Below are 22,149 nucleotides of genomic sequence, written 5' to 3'. Positions count from 1 at the left end.
TTAATTATTTTTTGGACCCACAAATTTCTGAGACTCAATGAGGCTTAAGGAAAAATAGTTTCAAGTGCAAAAATCTGAGAGTACTACAAATACTTGTTTTTATGTATATCTTTTATTTATTGTTAGGTGTTAGTTAACAAAAGTAATTAAAATATAACCATTAAAAACATCAGCTTAGCCTACTAAAACTTAAGTAAAGTAAAAGTTACAGAAGTTTCAGGCAAATGTCATGTTCAACTGTATACCTCTAACGTTTCACATGATATTTGTGTCACAGTTTGGCAGAAATAGCTATTTGTTCCTGCTATGATTCACTGCTTTGTTGCCAAGAGAGTTACTGATCCAGTGAGTACAAGGTATTGCAATAAAACCATAAAAGTAAACAGACATTACAAGTTTAAATAAACTGGTTCTAATATTTACAGAAAAAAATCCAAGTTTCGTGAAGGTGCACATAGTAAATTCATATTTATAGTGTATACATAGTTTCTCAATCTGGGATTGGTCAGTTTTACTGACCTATTATGAAAGAGTTAATTATATGAACATGAATGATACCACAAGATCAAGAAGACACATACTACAAACCTTTAAAGACCACACTGACATTCATAACAAACCTCTTAAAACCACACTGACATAAATAGCAAACCTCTTAAGACCACATATAAATTCATTCAGAAGCTCCAATGACAATGTTAACTCAGATAGTTCATAAGCTCAATCCAAATGCTATTTTCCTTATTAAATAAAATATCAATCGCTACACAATTTTTGTTTCCAATTAACTTTATTAAATAAAGTTCTATTCATATACGTAATACAAAAACTTGGTTTACACAGATTTACATTTTCTTGTGGAGATAGATGATTGATTTATCTAATTACATTATAAAAATGTCAAACAGTTCATGTTCTTAAACTGATTTTTATAATATGGACAATAAAATTTTCAAGTGGTTGTCAGAGTGGAAATTCTTAGGTTCTTTTCAGTAAATTTCACATCCCAAGCTAACTGATTTTCTTTTCCTCTTTTCACTGTATTTGTATTGAGTAAAAAAAATGTGGTGTTTCCCACAGATCACTTAGAAGATCTTTGTGCAAATTATAATATAACCCAAGCATATTCACAGTAACTCAAGGACATGATCCAGGTCTATACATTATAGATAAAAAATCTTACCCAAAATATTTACATAACAAAGGATTTTATTCAAACATAATATACTAATTCGAGGATATTGTTACCCAAGTAGGTCAATATGCTATCATCCAAATGTATATATGACACATGAAGTTCAAATATGCGATGAAAATGGACACATAGTAACTCAACAATTTCACACAAATTTACACATCATAATGCAAAATTACAACAGTTTGACATTTTGTTATTGTTAGAAATGTACATATAGCACATAACCCAATATCTCTATATGAATATACATAGTGTAAGGCAGGGTTACAATAGCTCAATTACTATGTAATAAATTTACCAAGCGTAACCCAACATCACTATACAAATGTACATGTGCCATGCTACATTACAGCAAGTCAACATCATGTTAACAATTTACATAATGTAAACCTATGTTATTATACAATTGCACAAAGTGAAATTTAGGGTTTCAAAACTCAACTCTATATTCAAAATGTGCACACTGTAACTCAATGTACCCTGTACAACCCAAGTAGACTGTGTACCACAAAGTTACATATAAGGAGTGCCTCAAGATTACAATACAAATGTACACACTGTAAAATGTTACAATGCTGCTGGATGTAGAGTAATCCAAAGTAAATTCAATTACATAAACAAATGTCAGGGAATGACCTTTCTGCACTACCTTTTTAAAATCTTACTAAGAAATAAGGATATGTGAGGTAGGTCACATGGTACATACAGCATATAAAAGAAACAAAAAATGCATCATGAAATAATTTAATGAAATAATAATAATTTTAAATTACTTTCCATTACTTTTGTGTGACTTGTACAGATCAGTAAGTTGATAATAGTAATGCTTATACTCTTGACAGGAAAACTAAACAGGAGTTTATAGCTCATGTGATTAATAGAGACCAGATAGTTGATAAAAGAAATACTGGTTAAGTTCTTGGTAGGATAGCTATATAAAGAATGTCACATAAATAGCAAAAGATCAAATAACTGATAAGAGGAATGTTTAAACTACTGATTAGCTAAATCATTTGATTAGTATAGATCAAGTAACTGATAACAGGAATGATGTTTAAACTTCTAATAGATTAAGTCATGTGATTAGTACAGATCAAGTATGTTGAAGTAACTGATAACAGGAATGATGTTTAAACTTCTAATAGATTAAGTCATGTGATTAGTACAGATCAAGTATGTTGAAGTAACTGATAACAGGAATGACGTAATGTGATAATTATAGATCAAGCAAATGACAATAGAAATACTTTTTAAACTCTTAACAGAAGTTATGTCATTAATATCATTCACGTAGTTGTTACTAAAAATACTTAAATTCTGAACAGTATAACTACACCGGAGTTAAGTACATTTAAACATTTATAACTTATAATATACTTTACATGCGACTTCCTTGAAATTGATAACTTCACATATGTGAACTAAACATAAGAAAATTATGTTTAATGTCTGATAGCATAGTCTTCTTTCATCAAATAATCATAAAAAAATGCTAATCAATGGTTCACTTTCCTTCTGGTAAATAAGTATGAATAATGAATTTGAAAAATATAGTTTAAGTAAAAAAAAAAGGTTGTATGTATTTCTAATGACAAGAGTTTAAGAAACTAAAGCAGGTTGTTTAAAAAACTTGTAATTGATTAATGTATGACATTACAAAAAAAACACAAGTTTTGAATTTCCTGCTCCACCCCCATTTTATCAGGAACAATATCATTTATTATCAAATTGTGAAGACACCCAAGCCAGTCCCCATTTCAGGTTTGTCAGCATGAACTTCAGAGCTTTTGTCCACTGTTCTTCTGAGTTAAATTGGATCCTATACAAGATAAAATCATTTTCTTGTTAATAAAGTAATTTTCTTTAGACTTACTAGTTTTAAAATCATAACCATAACAGAGTAGGATGTGGTTGTATTACCTAGTATAAATTCTTTAGACAGTAAGTTGTATGAGAGGTCTTACATTCTACTAATAACCCTACTAATTTTTGTCTTTTACAGAGTAACATATAATTATTTGTGTCTGTTTCTTTTATAGAATAAGATGTACCAATGGTTGTGTCCTAATTAGTACTTTGTAGAATAAGATGTACCAGTGGTTGTGTCTTCTCCTAGTTACCTTAAAGAATAAGATAGAGCAATGGCTGTATGTTCTACTACTCACTTTATAGAATAAGCAATACCAGTGGTTGTATCTTCTATTTTTCCTTTCTCCATTCTGTTGAACAAAAAACATTACGGATAGTAACCAATGCTAAGAAAACAACAAACTTGAAATAATAACGCATAAAGTGAGTAAAATTACATAAACTAGATTTTGGTGGGAAAAATATATTAATAGAATTTTTGTTACATATACATTATTTTTTAAAATGCAAACATTACTTAAGATATTGAATGCTAATTAGTAATATTTATCTGCAGTTTCATATCATACATCTGAAAAAGAATGCATTTCATAATGAGCCTGGTTACCTGTAAGGTAAACAAAAGCCTGTGTCTCCCTTTTCTACTTCTTCTTTGAACTGAAAGATCAAGACATTACATAAGGTTGTGCTTGCTTAGCAAGTAGACATATCTCATGATGACAGTCCTTTAAAGTATTTTATGGAAAACAGTAATCTTGTACAAAATAAAATGGCACTATCCTGCTAATAAACAGAAGAAACTGAAATTACACAAGGAGTGGAATTGGAATCTTACAAATGGTCAACACACACTGATGTCTATTTATTGTTATAGTTTATGTAATGTAATAATATATCCTGACAACAATTTCTATTATTTACTGCCAAAACTATAACAATGTAATCATGTCATTTACTAGGGTTTAGTGCTAGAAGCTATAACAAATCCAATGCAATAACTCTTAGTCTTAAATATTTAAAATTTTGCCAATTTGTGTATTAAACAATCAAGACCTTCACTTTATAATTTGATACTCTATCTTCAAATGGTACAGACTGTCTGATGACCCTTTTTATGTATAGTGTGAAAGATCCTTAGTCATAGCAAATGAGAATTCAAACTTTATTTACCTTTATAAAACAAGTTACATACAGAATTTGTTATGACTAGAAGAAAACAAAATATCTGCTGTTGTGGTTTTTTAGAAGCTTTATAATAATAGTATTACCTGCTGTAAGCAGTCCAGGAAAGCTACCATAGCTTGGTCAAATCTGAATTGAAACAAAACACATTTTATACAAATATATACAATATACTTTTATTATATTTTATACACATTTTGAAATTTTAAATCTGTACCAATACTAAGTTCTTAACCTAGAAGATGATAATGTATTACTTCAGCTCTGACCACAATGCATTCCCATTTCTACTTCAAAAATCCTGATTTCATAAGTAACTTACTCAATGTAATATTTTGTTCTTAATTTCATCAAAGATCTTTATGTAAACAAACTGATCAAGGTTTGTACAGCAAGCACACTGACAATAAAATGAGTTATAAAAAATGTTCCTATTTATCAACAATGTTATTTCAACAATATGCTATAGGAGGTTCAAACATTTAATTAATGTAGTTTACTCATACACAAAGTATTTTCATTAGGCAAGTACATATGACATCCATGATTAACAGATATAATTTTACATCTAACTTACACAATATCTATAATTTACATGTGATGTTACTTTTGTCTTACACAATATTACTATTGGCAGTTTATTTCTATCTTAAATAATATCCATGAGTGATTGAGGAAAATATACTTTGCCTTACATAGAAAATCTGATTTCCTTGTAAAACTATTCAGCCACCATTATTTAGGCTTAAAAACCATACAATAAAAATTAGCCTTATACAGAGGGTTGAGTATATTGAAAAATTTTTGGAGCCTCCCTCACCACATCATTACAATCCATATTACCACAAACATTCATGCTCTACCTGATGATTACGCATTTTGCAAATAGCCCTGCAGTGTAGTTTCCATTATAAAAGGCTGCCATGTTCAAAGTAAACAACTCCTCCCTGCTTGCTTACCTTAATCCATTTAGGGTATGAAGATGACTGTTTCCCAATGTCTCTTTAAATAGTCCAATAACACAGAAATCCATAAGAGCAACATCTGACGACTTGACTGGTACGTCTTCATATGGAATAACATGAATACCCGTTTCATCCTCCAGCTCCTTGAGGTATGTGATAGTTGAATTGCAGGTATAAAAGAAGTCTTCATCTTGGTAAACCCATACCCTATTGGCCTCATTTCCAAACAGAGATCCTTCTCTCTTATGTTGCATATCGTTGTCTTTGACAAGCGGTCAGTTTTTGTCACTGACCTTTGTGTTCATGGATTCTCACTTGTTACAAAACATTGCACTTTGCTAACCATGGCTTAGGTTAGACTTGTTGCAGGTATCTTTCCAGATGGCACTGGTGCCCTAAATTGATCCATACTATTTTGTTTTCCAATGTTATTAATTATAAGGGATATCCTATTTTGAAAATCCTAAATCCCTGATCTAAACACATCTTTATGGTCTAAATGTACGAATATTTTGTGTATAAAAGGGCTTTTAAATACCCTTCCAAAAACAATAAATTTTTGGTGGCATCACACTACCTATAAAAAGTAAACATTTAAATGTAGTTCTGATACATGTGACTTTATATGAGGTGTGGTATTCATGTGACTTGTTGATTTAAATATTCAAAATTGTTTTAAGATAATATACTAAACCCTAAATATTCTCTAAAAAAAGGTTTTTGAAAAAAGAATTTCACCTATCAAACATTTGTAATTAGAGAAAAACAGCTTTACCCAATGAAAATAATGATTAATATTTAAAATTGGGTGAATTTTAGCTTTCATAGCAAAATACTACATTAAAACTAATTTACAGCACTTACTTAGTATCCCAGAAAAATTTAAAACCACCAGATCCGTATCTGAAACACAAAATTTAAGCATAAACATGAGGATTTAACGATGCCAGTATAATGACTCAATAAATAGTAATTAATGAAAAATAAATTTCTAATCATTTTTCCAAGCCAAATATATTGCATTTTACAAAAGTTTAGACAACTTGTATATAACATAGAAACCTCTCAATACTACATAAGCCATTAACACCACCTTCAACTTTGAACAATAAAACAAACATTCACTACTAAGGTGACAGTAGACACAATTTAAACTACTATTAACACATGCTATATTAATTCAGAAATTCCATTTAAATACAAAACCATAACACTCTAAGTGAACACAGAAAATGATTTACATCTCTAGGATAGGTTTACACCACTCATTGTCACAGGAACCTTAACAACAAGTAACTAAACTTACAGAAGATAATTTTACTCTCTTTCAATAATACAGAAAACTCAACAACTTGTAAGTTAAGTTCACATCCAAGCCACTAACTGACAAAAGAATGTGTGTCTACATTTATCTGGCAAACCACTGTACCGACTGTCACTAAACCTGATACATAACCTTAGAACCCCCCAGGAAGTGACAATGAGGCTTGGGTGGGTGTTGCATTCAGATCTGAAATCATAACAATTAATAAGTGAAAACTTAACAGCCAGAATTTTGGTCATTGGCCTTTTTTTTTTCTACATACATTATATATGGATGTATTTTGGTCAAGTATATCAGAGGCTTAAGTAATGGATGTAAGGTATGTAAAAGAAAATATGATCAATATCAAAATCCCAACACAATTAATGTGCAAACGCATGGTACCAGTTCCCTAGGTGTTACAACAACTAGGAAGGTTAACATAACTGGCATTTTGAACTTTGGAGATACAGGTACGTTTGCACTTATATGGTGTGAAAAACATTGATCTTATCTAGAAGAAATTGAAGTATTTTTTCTAATTATGGTGTGGCTGATAAATTGTTTTGTTTTGAATTTTGACAAAAGCTATTCAGGGGCTATCTGCATTAGCCATCCCTAATTTTGAAGTGATATAACATCACCCACCTCTAACTCTTCGGCTACTCTTTTAAGCCTATTAGCTTTCCATATTTTGTTGTCTTTTGGCATTTAAACTGTTCCTATTTAGGAGGTTTAATGTATATTTCATTTACTTATTTTATCAGTAGAGTTTCTGTTATAAGCCCCCAGTAGCTTAAAAAGCTCCCCAGACGTTTTGGTTCTTATATTTTTTCTTATTACCTTTGCTTCGTTACATTCAGTATAATCTAATATATACCTTTATTTCTTTAAGTGACACTTTTTGGTTATGGATATTGCTGTGAAAAAGTAATGATCATTTTAGAAGAGGTCCCACACTTGAAAGGGAATATCTCCATGAGCAAGGGAACATAAAAAGAAGTTCTTAATATATTCTTTATACCTTATACTAATTTATAATCAACACAAATGTCATAGAGCCAAAAAGATAGATCACTAAGTCAATTTTTAAAAATAAATCAAAACATATAAAAAAGTGCTTTTTTTCATGAATCACTGTTTCAATAATACAGAAACCATAACAATCAACAACAGAACTTAAAGGAAATTTACTTTCTTTTAATAACACAGAAACTATCAGAACCAGAAAAGGAACCTAGAAAAGATTAACTCTCTTTCAATAACAGAAAATAACCTATAAGTACATTTGCACTAATATAGAAACCATAACAATCAAGAAGTAAATTGAAAAAAGATTTATTTACTCTGTTTCTCAATAATACAGAGAAGTAAAACATAGGTTGTGTATATGTTTCTGAATATCTGTCCAAAGCTATTCAAGGGCTATCTGCACATCCTTAAATTTAACCTGAAAGACAAGAGGGAAGGCAGCTAGGCAACAGCACCCACTGCCAATTTTCAGGCTACTCTTGTCTTACTGAATAGTGGGATTTGACTGTCACCCTTATTATGCACTCATGGCCCTAAAATTCAAAGCTCAATTTTTCTGGGGGCAGTATAAACACACATATCCACAGTTCAGCACACTAACCACTGGGCCATGTTCAGCCCCCTAGAATATGTAAATGAATCTAGAAAATACTATTTTTTTCTCAATAATACAGAAATCAAGACACCACCAAATAATTCAAAAAAATGTCTAATGCTTTGAAAACTAGTTTACATAACAAAACTATTATCTAAAATCATATATTATTCATGCCTACCAACAATATAGATGTTTAAAGATCCAAACAATACAGAAACTATACCAACTACAGTACTTTCCAACTAAATGTTTATGTCTTGAACCAGTAAAGTAACCATAACAATAATTAAGAGATCATGAAAATTTTTATCATATCTTTCAATACTGGCTCCATGATAACCAGCAATACAGTCCTAATAAACATCAATCAAATGTTACATGAAAAGGGGAAAAAACGTCGATTAACCCTTCTGTGTTAGGCTTTATTTGGAAATGAGCTAAGAAAAAGTCAGATTTTATATTTTGTTTTTTGATATCCCATACTTATAAATTAATAAAACAAATGTTCTTTTGTGATCTGTTATTATGTTCCTGCATTAAATATACTCAATAATCAAATGTTACACTTCTGAATTTATACATGATATATATATATTATTTCAATGAAACTATAGTAAAGAACTGGAATCCTTTTCTCCAGTGTTTATAATACATAATTCAGAATAAATTGGATAGATAATAAAAAAAGCATTTCCAGTGCCATCTAGTGAGCACTGGTTGTAATACATGATAACTATGCAATCAAATTTGGGCAAATAATTAAATATACAGCAAAAAATGGTTTGCCCAAATTAGTTCAGACAAATATTTTTTTTAAACATGGAGGGTTGCAGAAGGGGTTAAGTCATAATTTACATGTAAGTTTAAAATTACAAAATTAAAATTATTTACTTACAAGGGTAATTCCTTTGACCTGTCCTCTAGTGATTCAAGAAAAGAATGATTTCCATAAGGAACCAGTCTATACCTAAAATATTTTAGACAAAACTTTTCAATGGCAAAAATACTTTACACAATATTCGTACCTCACAGTTTCAAAAATTATTTTAACTTGTTCATAATACATTAGGTAAATAAAAAGATGCACTTTTTTTTTGAGAGAGGCAAGATATCGTATTGGAAGTTAACATTTTCCTAAACTCCAAATGTACTTCCGATAGATACTTACCTCTTCTCACATTTCCCACCCCTCCTCCTCACTTCCAGTGCAGTTTAGTGTGATCTGACCAATCTTGAAGGTGTTATAAGCTGCAAGATTAGAAATGGTGCTAACTGCGATAGGGGTAGTGTCACACTCCTATTGGTGGAGGGTTTCTGCATAATCATTTGCATGTTAGTACGCAAAAGTATCAAGGCTAGTGGCAAGCGAACATTTTCACTGATAGAGGGCAGTATAATTCAAGAAAGTTTTTGTGAGAGGAGGTAAGATATTGTATCGGAAATTTTAGTTTTAATGCTTTAGATGAGTTTTATTGTAGCATTTATGCCAGCAAGGTGATCTAACACATGATTTCATTAGGCTTACTATAGTATATCTATGAAACTAGATATTAGATCAGTGGTTACATGTTTCATGCATAATGGCAGAATAAATAGCTATGTTATGTAGTGGTTTTTATTGTATTATAAATCATAAATTGACCAAAACATAAAACTAGTATTTTAAAACATACCATAATTATCATGCACAGTGTTTGAAGTGTCAGTGTTTCAGATAAGGTGACTTATGTGTTATCAATTGTTTTATTAATGCAAGATCAGAGATGCCATTATACCCAATACATGATCTTAAACCTTTGAAATGTTAAGTTCATTTTCTTAGCTAACGAATGCAATAACAAAACTGTCTGGCCCCATGCTGCATTGATCTCTGTCCAGTCCACCTAAGAAGAAACAAGGAAACAGATTTTTAGTCTAAATCTGAGTTGTAAGTTTGTTTATGTCATTTTAAAATTGTTATACTTTAAAATAACAAAATATAGTAAGTTCACTAAATATTAACAATGAAGTCCAAGAAAATATGCGTAAGTGTGATGAAAATTAATTTGAGCCATAAAAATAACCAGCTTCACAGGTGAACAAAAAAACTAACGTAAATTAAAAATAAGCCTTTTTTAAATTAAATTCATTTAACGAAAGTAATAGAGGTGAACAAGTACATATGGTTGATGAATGGACATGTATTCTCTACTTCAACAATAGTGAATAGTTTAGTTAAATCTTTTTTTTTTTTAAGAAACATTCTCTAGTTTACAATAGGGAAATTTTTGCAGATTGCTACAGGATGATTTGATACCAAAACAAACACTGTTTAGCTATTCACAAATTTACATCTCCACATTGAAGCCTTTGAATATTTAGGGTGTATCATCAGATGAAATTCCACAGATACAAAAAAAGCACTTCCTACTAGGATTTGAGGAATCATAAGTGGTAATTCATGGATAGACTAAACACACAGTGTAGTGATTTATCATGGTGAAATATAAGAGTTGCAGTCAGATTAAAAATAAAACACTTTTCTTTTCCGAAGATAAGAAATGATAGTTGCAGTATTAGAACTTAAGTGGTAGAACTATTGTGCTGTAATGGAAAAGTGACATGTAGAAATGGTTGAAAGACTTAAACTGTTGACAGTGAAAAATAAATGTACGATCAGTAGCAACAATGATTATGACAGTTACAACACTTTGTCAGGAAATCTTGGCTCTCTCAGGCCACGAACAAATCTGTTTGAAAATGCCAGAGGTGCATTCAAAAATTCACATTCTCTTTATTGCTGACCAATCAGAAAATTGTGACACAAAAGTCCAGAAATATTCCTATTTTGTGACATTCAAAGCAATTCTCTATAAAAAATGTAAAGCATAATAAAATACAATCATCCATGGAGACGGTAGTTAGCTTCTGTGATCAGACATTCAATGCACTAACCAGAGAACTGAAGCATCAAAATTCCACACACTTTTAGAACAGACAGTAAAAAAATTAACACACACCAAAGCACAAAGCCAAAACCTGGCACACTTAATTTGACACACTTCCACAATACAGAGTTAAACCTTAACTTTAACATTCAGAGAACTAGGAAATTACAATATAATATACTTACTGGAGCACTGGGGAGTCGGCCTAGTCGGAAATTATTAATAGTTCCAAAGTGTCCACTGTGCCTGGAGATACAGAAATATCATTAACTTAGAATAAGAAATTAAGTCTTTATAAACAGTGATTCAAACCTACAAATATAATGGCATTACTAAGTTTAAGAAAAAATATGGATTTAAAGTGACATTTAATAATATACATCCAACTCATTTTGATAATATTAGATGTAAAGAAATTACAAAAACTGTACTCACCATATATGAAATGTGGCATTGAAAACATTGGTTTTCTTCAGCTTATCCAGTTGTGTCTGTGCATACTTCAGCTGATTGTCAACACTACAAATAGCAAACCCAAAAATCAATTGTAAACTATTTTGTGTAAGTCTGTTTTTTGTTTTATTGTTAAAACTAATACTTCAAAACATACATTTACATAAAATTCTGATGATTTGAACTCTTAACACTTTGAGGAAAACATGAAAGTAATTTGTTATATATATACATTCAGATTACTAGAACAAAAAGTCAAAATTCAATTTATTTTTTTATTCTGGAAAAATTGAAAAGTAAAAAACATATGGTTTCCAAATGAATCATAATAATTTAACTATTATTGTTGTAAAATTTAGTTTCTTAAAAGTAACACAACTACTAAATGCCATTGCTTGTGATTAATTTTAAACAAGTGATACAAAATATGTTTAAAATGTTGTAAAAAAAAAGAAAAGGGTTAAGCTTCAACTAAATGATAATGACCTTTGACCAAAACCTTGACCAGTTACTTTCTCACCATTGCAATTTTAATCATTTTGTTTTGTATTTTCAATTTCTTCAACTTTCTAGTTAGAATGGTACTATTAACTTATTTTCAGTTTCTTCAACTTTCTAGTTAGAATGGTACTATTAACTTATTTTCAGTTTCTTCAACTTTCTAGTTAGAATGGTACTATTAACTTATTTTCAGTTTCTTCAACTTTCTAGTTAGAATGGTACTATTAACTTATTTTCTTTGATATTTCTTCCATTAGGTAGGATTTACTGATTATCATACTCACTGGTTTCTATTTTGAAAGGTTCTATCAATCTATACTCTTTATCACCTCTTTAAAAATGTCTACTATTAAACTATGACCTTCCTTGCCTTTTCTTGTTATTATGGTTTTATAAACTTAGACTCTTCTCCCTCACCTGTCCTGGTTTTAAAAGATCTACAAATTTATTATCTTTGTTGCCTTTCAATAATAAATCAAGCACATAGTTAGCTGATCTTAGTAACAACAGATAATCTGAAAGCATAGCATGCAGAAGAACAGGTGTGGTAATTTGTTATAGGTGAAATTAAATAGAAAAAACATGGTGTTGAATTGGCAATATAAAATAAGAAATAAGATGGATAAGACTATTGTATTGTAATGGAAAATTGAAATGTAGAAATAAACGATTGGTTTGGTTTGTTACAAATTTCGCGCAAAGCTACACGAGGGCTATCTGCACTAGCCATCCATAATTTAGCAGTGTAAGACTAGAGGGAAGGTAGCTAGTCATCACCACCCACTGCCAACTCTTGGGCTACTCTTTTACCAATGAATAGTGGGATTGACCATGACATTATAATGCCCCCATGGCTGAAAGGGCGAGCATGTTTGCTGTGACTGGGTTTGTGACTGGGTTACGAACCCATGATCCTCTGCTTACGAATCGAGCGCCCTAACCAGTTGGCCATGCCGGCCCAGAAATAAATGAAAGAATTAAAGAATACATATAACAAGAAAAAAATGTATCACACAAATGAGAATTCACCAGCAAGTCATGACTCTCCCAAGTCAGAAATAAATATATTTAAAAATGAAAAACTGCATTCACAATTCACTTTCTCTTTTCTTAGCTGACCATTCAGAAAGATCATAAGCGTATGAAAATATCTTTTGTCCACGTGACAGTCATAAGTCAATCCTCTACAAGGTAGAATAGGATCGGGTCAAATATTCCATGAAACAGTACATGATCAGACCCTGCTACAAAAAGTAATACCTTAGGCTGAATTTAGCACATGACCTTGACCAGATTTTCAAATCTAGTGATATGAAGTCATGAAGTAACGGCATGTTTTCAGAACTATGTTTTGATATTGCTTGGCATTCATATAGGTTATGTGATGCTACTGAAAATTGGGAAGGGTATACTTTGAGAGTCATGGAGCTCTTCCCACTCAGATCATAAGGAATTTCAAATGCAGAATTTAAAATCTCCAAGATGAAGATATCCCTTGTATTTAATGCATTGAATAACAAAGAACAAAGGAATATGGATCAACTTGGAGCACCAGGACCATCCAGAAAGACTTGCAACAAGTCGTATCCCAGTTGTGGTAAGGAAAGGCAAAAATCCATAAACACAACTGTCAATGGGAAAAGCTATCCACATGCCCACAACATAATCAAAAAGGATCTCCTTCTGGAAAATGGCACAAGTGATTTACACACGAGTTGCTTTCATGACATATCCATTCAACCATTGTATACATCAATAAGCTGGAGAATGAAATGGGTATTTTTATTATTCCATAAGAAGACATACATGTCAAATCATTGAATGCTGTACCTATGAAATTCTGTGTGTGTTCAGACTGTTGAAATTGGTACTGGGAAACCACTGTCCTTGTACACTAAATGGATTACGGAACATAAGCAGGATGGAGCTGTGTATTTTCAACAGGACATTCTTACACACAGCCTTTTGAAATGGAAACTACACTGCAAAGCTATTGTAAAAACTCACAGTCATCAGATGAGCATTACCAGATTTGGTGACATGGACTGTAACGATGTGGTTGAGGCTCCAAAGTCCTTTCAATATAATATATTCTTCTGTAGCACCATGTGCAGTTCAAAATCCTTTTTTATCTTAAAATCCTCTTGAAAACTCATAACAGGAGGTCTTTGTTTTCAAACATTGGTCTTTATGCAAGTTGTTATGTCAAAATATATTGTACATAATAATTATTAATTTCCATGCAAAAAGCTTAAATTAACAGTTTTAAATGCTTTTCAAGGAAATTAAGTAATCTACATTCAACCCTACGAGGAATTTTATACTACTTAGGAAGCAAGCTATACTATCTTTTTTTTCATATTTTCTAGTTAGTTGAGTTCCAAAAGTCAATGCTTTCATTTTTGGATTATATCAGTTTCTGTTTCATGTCATATTTTATGCTTACATGAGCTACCAATTTCAAGTAAATTTTTTCTCACCTTCTCTGATCATCTTCACAGAGTAAAAGCTGCCTTTTGAGATCACTATACTCATGCCAATATCTTTCCTCCTCAGCTTGAAGCTTCTCCTTTTCTTGTTGCTGGTGAATAAGGCTTTCTTGAACTTTAGCCTGCTCCTCAGTAACATGCTGAAGTTCTGTTCTTAGGTCTATTTCCTTTTTTTCTAGCTAGAGAGAAATATAATTTATATTTTGATAGAGGTACATACATGCTTCATTTATAACCCACTTCTTATATAAGAGAAATTACTCACTTTCTTGCAGTGTGGTTGCTATGACTACCTAATTATATCTTTCAAAGATTACATATACCAAATAGATGAGTGCTTGAAATGGCAAGATTGCGAACAATAACAATAAATATACAGACTGATGTAAATACTAATAAAAAAAACAATGTTTTTTCCTTTAAGGATCTTGTAGAGGGTCAATATCTTAAAGCTGAAACTAAAATTAATAGTTAATAATTTCATTATTTATGATAATTTCATAATATAAAAATCCCATTCAATCACTACTTGTAAAAAAATTGAAAACACTTTTAGGTAAATATAAAAATTTCTTCATTACCTCTTTTAATTCTTCTTCTAATTTTTCTAAATCTTCTTCATTTTCTTCACCTAAATTAAGTTGATCTACAAACTCCCTGGAATTACCATATATTTTTAAAAGATTTTCAGTACAATACACATGAAAATAAAAAACAAAGTAGGGTGCTAAAATATATAACAAAGGCTGAAAAAAAATGATATGGTGGTTTCTATTCTTTATAAAATTATTCAAGAAAATGTCCAAGAAAAAAAAAAGTTTTCTAACAAAATTTAGGCTGACTTGAGTAATCTGATATAACTCAACACCTAAAAGCAGACATTTTTATTTGCTGGTTGATTAGTTTTGACTTCATTATTCTGAAATTTAATAATGTAATCTATTTTATAAAAATATGTAGATTTTTTTTGCTGAAAATGCTGTCTATCATTCACATCTCATTTACTCTTATATACTGTACTGGCCTGATTATAAGGCAATGTTTTTTGATTAATAATTAGGCTGTAAAATTCATAGTTGCCTTATAATTGTGGCCAACCACAGGCCCCTTCCCCCTACTCTAGCCTGTCGCATTCCTGGATGTCCAAATACCATCCGTCTACGTATGGGCACCAGATGTTCACTCAAGGTCATCACTAATTCTTGCAACTAATCCACCTGCAGGCTGTTCAGTTATAGTACTGATTTTGCGGACCTAAAAAAGGACGTTAGGACACTACTTTTTTTTCTTTCTAATGGTTTCTGAAAATGGAGGTCGCCTTATATTCGAGATCGTCCTATAATCAGGCCAATATGGTACTTACCTATAATCTTTGCATTCATCCTCTGCTACTTTCAGTTGTTGATCCATCTGATCCAGCAAAGAGTCTGTGCATTCTTCACATAAAGGATGATCTACATCAGACTGATCTGACATAATGTCAAACAAGCGACTTGTTACCTGTATTACAAATAACAAAATCCCTTTACAAATACACATATTCCTCTGGTGAATTAATAATTCTGTATTACATAATAAATCTTCAACATTTAATTTTCTTTAGACAATTCTTATGTTCTAAACAATCTCACTCTTATACAAGATATGTATAAATGCACATTACTCAGAACATTCTTGTTTACAATAACACAAATATAATAAAGAATTAGAGAAAAAAAAAGGATAGTAATATAATATTAATATTTTAAGTAATTTATTATTTTGCTTGTATTAATTTTCACTGGAAACAAGTCTGCAGAATTACTGATTTAACTGTGGTGCAAACTCTGATTCAATTTATGGCCTATTGTTTAATTGTGTGGACAAAATAAGTCTAATATAGATTTTCAAACTGATAAAGTTTGACTAAAACTACAAATACACTTTAACTTGTTTGGCAGATGTGAACAAGTTGTAAGACACTGATTATTTGCTAACAAACTATACAGATTTCAATTTTGATTTAACAGGATGATTGTATTCTCAAATCACTATCTTATTACCCTGAGGTGATGGCCAAGACTCTCAGTTGTTCCAGCACTACTATCTCCAACCATCAAGAACCCATTTCCACTCTCAGTAAGCCTACAGAAATTAAACAACAGAGAGTTGAATTGACTTTAAATTCAATGCCAAGAAAAGAAATTCAGTTCCTTCTTATATAAAAAAATATAAAATTACAAAATCCATTAAATACATTCTCACATAATTGCACAGCCATAACAGTTTCTGTTGTTGTTGTTGTAAACTTGCAAAACATTTTTAATAATGAAATGTACATAGGTGACCTTAAAACTATAAAATACTTTCATTAGTCTAAACAAATTACATGCTTTTAATGTGTTTTTTTTATGAGCTCTTATTCACTTAGGAAGCTAAGTTTATATAACTGGAAAAGAAACAATTTACTATACAAGATAATGAAAAATGCAAGCTCCATCAGGATTTTTTAAAGTCCTGTAACCTCCTGTCATTATATGTGCTGTTCAAAATATACAATGTTGATATCATGACACATTGTCACAACAGGATCACCTCCACATGTTCTTTCAAGTTTAATTACATCCCAGCCAACTATCGTAACAAAAGCTACAGTTATACAGGATGTGTGTAAATGCTTATTACTCAGATAGAACACTCTTGTTTATAATAATACAAGCATAATAATGAGAAGTGGAGAAAAAAAGAACTTTTCTCACAAATTTCGCAATCAAACACTACAAATCTCATATTGTTAGGAAGGCCTTTGTCCGAGGTGTTTGGATTGCATATTGGCTTTTCCATTAAAAATTGCCTTATCTGTTTTTTGCTTAGGCAAATTTTTTAATGCAATGAGTATGGTAAATGATGTCACAATTTTGTTCTTATTATGTGACAACTGGGTTTGATTTCAACTTGATTTTTTATTTGCAAAGAATATCTCACAAATAACATTTAACACACATGTAATTTCCTAAAAAAAATTAACATGACACTAAATACAACTTCTGTTGACTTTCTTGACTTATTTAGGTCTAAAATACACATGCTCAGTTCGTTCAAAACCATATGCTTATCACTTTCTGAACACAAATTCAGACATTTCTGCATATTCAGCTAAGTCTGTCTTAATTACAACTTTACATTTACTTTACTTTGAAATAATTTAGCTTTGGTTCATTTCATAGACTTCTATAAACACATTTTAGCTACTTTTTTCTTTACTAGGGGCTATATTCTTCACTTTTGTGAGTTTCTTTGTTTCAACTCATAAAATCATGTCATACAATGAATGCTCATAACTGTTTCATACTCTGTACACTATTATAAATACCATTACTTTATTATTTATTCTATGTGTAACTTTATTAAATAAAGTTGTGTACATGTAGTTTCATTAAATAAAGTTATGTCTATGTGAGTTTGTTTGCCTGACTGCATAAAATTTTTTCCAATAGACCAGGATTTATCGACCCAACAAGAAAGTGCAGTTTAAATGGCATGCATGGAAATGATAGAATGAGGAAAATTCAAGCAATGAGCATGAAAACTACAGCTAATATTTTGTAGGTTGCAGCTAGTTTATTCTTCTTCTATAGTAGTAAACACAGATAGCATATTTAAGTAACAAAATTTTAAACACATGCTGCAAAATTATTTTGAAATTATACAAATTACTCCTTTTACAACAATTTAATCTTAATATTCTATATGAATAAAAGTTCCTTAAAAAATTAAAACTGGGTCTAAATATCAACATTATATGATGAGAAACTTGTTACTTGTGCATTTAAACTTTTAACATTGTACCAGAAAGTAAAGATTAATGAAGAACTCCAGTTTGATAGATAAAAACGGCAAACCTATCTCTAACTTCTTAAGTTATAAGAAATATCAAGTATCAGGTAACAAACCCAAAATTTCACATAACGTACTTTTGACAATTTTGGTGTTTAGTTCTAATACGTAAAAATTAGAAATGTACATTTATTATGCAACTTAGGATATTTTTTCACCTCCCTTAATCAACAAAAAAAGACCACTTCACTTTCATAACTTTACCTTTGGTTGTGTTCCTGCACAGTTTTTATCTTGAAGTCTACCCAAATTCTATAAATTTAGATTGCATCACAGTATTTACTCTTAAGATATCAAAGGAACTAAGTCTTACATATGCTGATTGAGATTATTACTGACAATTTTAATTGTTATTACTGAAAAAATATTAAACAGAAATTTTTTACACACTTACTCCTCATTTTGGTCACACTAACTTGAATATGTAAAAACTGATTAATTTTGCTATTAGCAATAAAAATCTTATTGCTATAGAGTATATTAATTTTTGACAAACTGAATACAAAAGTCTGTCTTCCTGGTGTTTGCTGAGGGATTTCTCAAAATGTGGGTAGTTTTTCATTTAATTTGTAAAATATCTTACTGAAGAATATATTATTTTTAGATCTTGTTCATAATGCTGAATGATTGCTGTTAGAAATGTTGCAGCAAAACTACTCAGGTACTAGCAATCATAATATTGTTATATTTTAACTTTATATTAAACCAAATTATACATTTAACAGGTATATCTCCTATCTTGGGAAATAATTATATTAAAGGATTTTAATGAATTATGGCAAATCACAAGTAAATTAACTATAATGGTAAAAACTGAGATAATTTGAAAAGTGACTTGATCAACTTAACTGATAAGAAATGTACTCCTTTTATTCCAACTGGAAACTTATGCCTGAATTAATGCACAAGGGAATAAAATTATTAATAAATGAAAAAATGTAAGATTACAAAAATAAATATTTTATAAAGGTTTACCCAAATAAAGAAAAATAAGTAAAAAAACCTGCTGTTAAGATAATGGGAGACTATGGAAATCTCTTACCTCAAAATCAATTTTGATTTTATGAGTTTTTATGCTTGCATTAAGTTACTAAGAAAAAAGATTCAGATCAACATTGCTTATGCAAGAAATAACAAATCACAAAATAGGCCAGAAACTCATCTTCCCATGTTCTTCGGCAGTTCATTTTAACTTTAAATGGACTAAAAAAAATTTGAGTGCCAATTCAGATGCCCTATAACTAATTCCTTGGAATATATACAAGGCGGATAACTATTCTTCTTGCGAGCCAGAAATGTTAAGTCATCTCAAATCACTGATGATATTTGGTTTGCAGAATGGCTACCTGCCAATTTATAAGAAACAGCTCTGAAGAATAAGGTACAAATTTACAGATTTTCCATGAAATGGTATCTGTAAAAATGAGCTGACAGATTTCATTTACTTCATACATAAGAAAGATACAGAGATATACTAATTATCAGATGTTATTTGAATGAACCTTTACATTTACAGAGTTCAGTTTCATTTGTAAAGTTCAAAAAATAAAAAACATGTCACAAAGCTCCATTTGAAGCAACCTTCAACATGGCCATTTGGCCATCTCTTTTTCCTTCTCAAAATTAAACAGGAAAAAGCTGAATATGTTTCTAGCACAATGAGAACACAACTAGCTGGGCAAGACTCTTAACATACATTATTCATATCAGATTAATAACATAAAACATATTCAGAAAACATATGTGAAACCATCAATCAATGAATTTTTTAAATAAACAGGATTTAACAACATACCTTACAGGAGCAATATACTTTCTTGAGATTTCATATTCTTCAGTTCCATTGCCCTAAAAATAAAACAGACAACTTATCTTGTACATATAAATTAATTTTTATACATATGGTAATACAAAATCATCAAAAAGAAATTTAATAGAAACCCTGAATGTGCTAAGCAAGAATTCATGTTTTTTTAGCAACTGAAATGTTATACAAAATTTGCTATAAACAAAAGTTGAAAAACACCTTATAATGTACATATAGACATATGAAAGACTTGTTTAATGATTTAATTATCATATGCATAAAAACCACACGTAAAATTTCATCACATTTTGAAATATACAAAAAAACATGGTATTTCAATTTCTTATTATGTTTTGTGTAAGCTGTGTTGGACAACAGATTTGCATTATGTTAATTCATTTGTTTCTGATAATTGTGTTATAACATGATGCTTCAGATATCATTAAACTTACCTTATGATCATTCTGCAAAAGGTGTACAGTACTACTTGAATTAGAATGGCTTAACATAGGAGCTATAAAATAGGATATACAAATATTTCAATCAATTACATTTATTCCATAGAATAATGTTATTTCGACTAGAAATTAGAATAGTAGAAAATGTAATAATAATGTATCTACACATAATTCAAAATTATTACAACAGAAACCTTCGCTTTTTCAGACTTTGATTGTTATTTATTTGATTGTTAAAACATTTGGATTATAAATATTTTACGTTTTCGAAATACATAAATATACATAATAAAACTGAATTTACTTCATGATTTAGATATTACGAAAAATTCACTTAATTTTGGTCTCAAACTAAGTCAAATGATTCCTGCGAGTTTTTCTAGCTTTGAAAGTTTAACTTTTAGCAACAACATATCCTGACAATAATATTTATATAAAAAGCCATTATACCAGATAGCTCTGAAAAGGTCTGATCATCTAGTGATCCAAATGATGAATCCAATTTAAGAGGTTGGCAACAACGTTGGCATACATAATTTACTCCAAATGTTCGGTCTACTTTATCAGATGATGCCATTTTGATTTTGACGGCCTCTGTTGGCATTGTATGTTGTAACTCAAAGTAACATATTTAAGAGAAAATCGTAAATGATTTTTATGTTTTAATATGAGTACTGTTTTTTTCATTTTACAGAACAGACTTTTAACAATAAAGTGTCATCTCCATAATCCTACCGGGAATAACTGTACGACCGTCCAAGATCAATTTCTGAATTTCTTTAATATGAATTCGATAATAAATTAATCTTTGTGTGTGTGTTGAGGAATATGTAAAGGTCTGCTTTTACGTAATTCAGCCATCGAACTTATAACAGACGTAAGAGATTACTTTTATGACATTAAAGTTTCCACAACAACAATTAGAAGCATGTATCTGATGGGCTTAAGTTATTTTTTTTTTTTTGTTGTTGTTGTTTGTTTGTTTGTTTATTGCACCATTTTGCTCCTACTAAAAATGATCACGATATAGCTTCGGACAAATGTGAAAGAACATGCAAATTTAAGGAAATCGAAAAGATCGAACGTATGGACCATACCTTAGGTGAATGTGATGTAGTCTTCTATGAAAATTATTTAAAGGCTTTAACTAAGGCTAGAGGCAAACAAAGTCTCCGTATAGAAAAGAGGCCAGAACTTAATCAATCAAGCTTATCAACAATAGGATTCTTTTAGAAAATTGTTCGTTTTTTTTTCGCCTTAACTAATATTTTATGACATTTTATTTTAACGTCGAGTATTGTACCCACGAATAGCTGTTTCAGATATTACATATAACAACAACAATTTGAAAATTTTATGTTATAACTTTTGCGGAGAATTGTCTTTAAATGCACGTGATGTTGTTCATTTGTGAGGTTTGTACATAGATATTGTTGCGTCAGCGAGTCACATGACTACTGTGACGCCACGTTTCTAGAACTATCCTGTACT

General features: G+C 30.4%; 1 protein-coding gene across 1 annotated transcript; it reads right to left on the bottom strand.

The window, feature by feature from the left end:
• Positions 1-771: 771 nt before the first annotated feature.
• Positions 772-21,237, bottom strand: LOC106458735 (beclin-1-like). The gene is made up of 16 exons (XM_013918275.2): positions 21,109-21,237; positions 20,653-20,714; positions 20,189-20,241; positions 16,560-16,641; positions 15,881-16,017; positions 15,099-15,174; positions 14,509-14,696; positions 11,510-11,593; positions 11,260-11,320; positions 9,942-10,030; positions 9,043-9,114; positions 6,079-6,117; positions 4,336-4,378; positions 3,675-3,724; positions 3,364-3,417; positions 772-3,017 (listed from the first exon to the last, which is right to left on the bottom strand). The coding sequence occupies exons 1-16, from the start codon at positions 21,233-21,235 to the stop codon at positions 2,912-2,914; spliced, it is 1,323 nt and encodes a 440-aa protein (XP_013773729.1). The 5' UTR covers positions 21,236-21,237; the 3' UTR covers positions 772-2,911.
• Positions 21,238-22,149: the final 912 nt, after the last annotated feature.

Source organism: Limulus polyphemus, unplaced genomic scaffold, assembly GCF_000517525.1.
Source record: "Limulus polyphemus unplaced genomic scaffold, Limulus_polyphemus-2.1.2 Scaffold507, whole genome shotgun sequence".
In the NCBI taxonomy this organism is placed as follows: domain Eukaryota; kingdom Metazoa; phylum Arthropoda; class Merostomata; order Xiphosura; family Limulidae; genus Limulus; species Limulus polyphemus.
Note: the sequence above shows the minus strand (reverse complement) of the source record. Positions and strands in the feature narration are given on the sequence as shown.

Bases quoted from the DNA above. Each gene is read 5' to 3' on its own strand.
- LOC106458735 (XM_013918275.2), bottom strand. From the start codon at position 21,235: ATGGCATCATCTGATAAAGTAGACCGAACATTTGGAGTAAATTATGTA. The intron at 15,175-15,880 runs GTAAGTACCATA...TGGTAATTCCAG, and splicing joins GATGAATGCAAAGATTATAG to GGAGTTTGTAGATCAACTTA. The intron at 11,594-14,508 runs GTGAGAAAAAAT...TGCTATTTGTAG, and splicing joins TGTGAAGATGATCAGAGAAG to TGTTGACAATCAGCTGAAGT.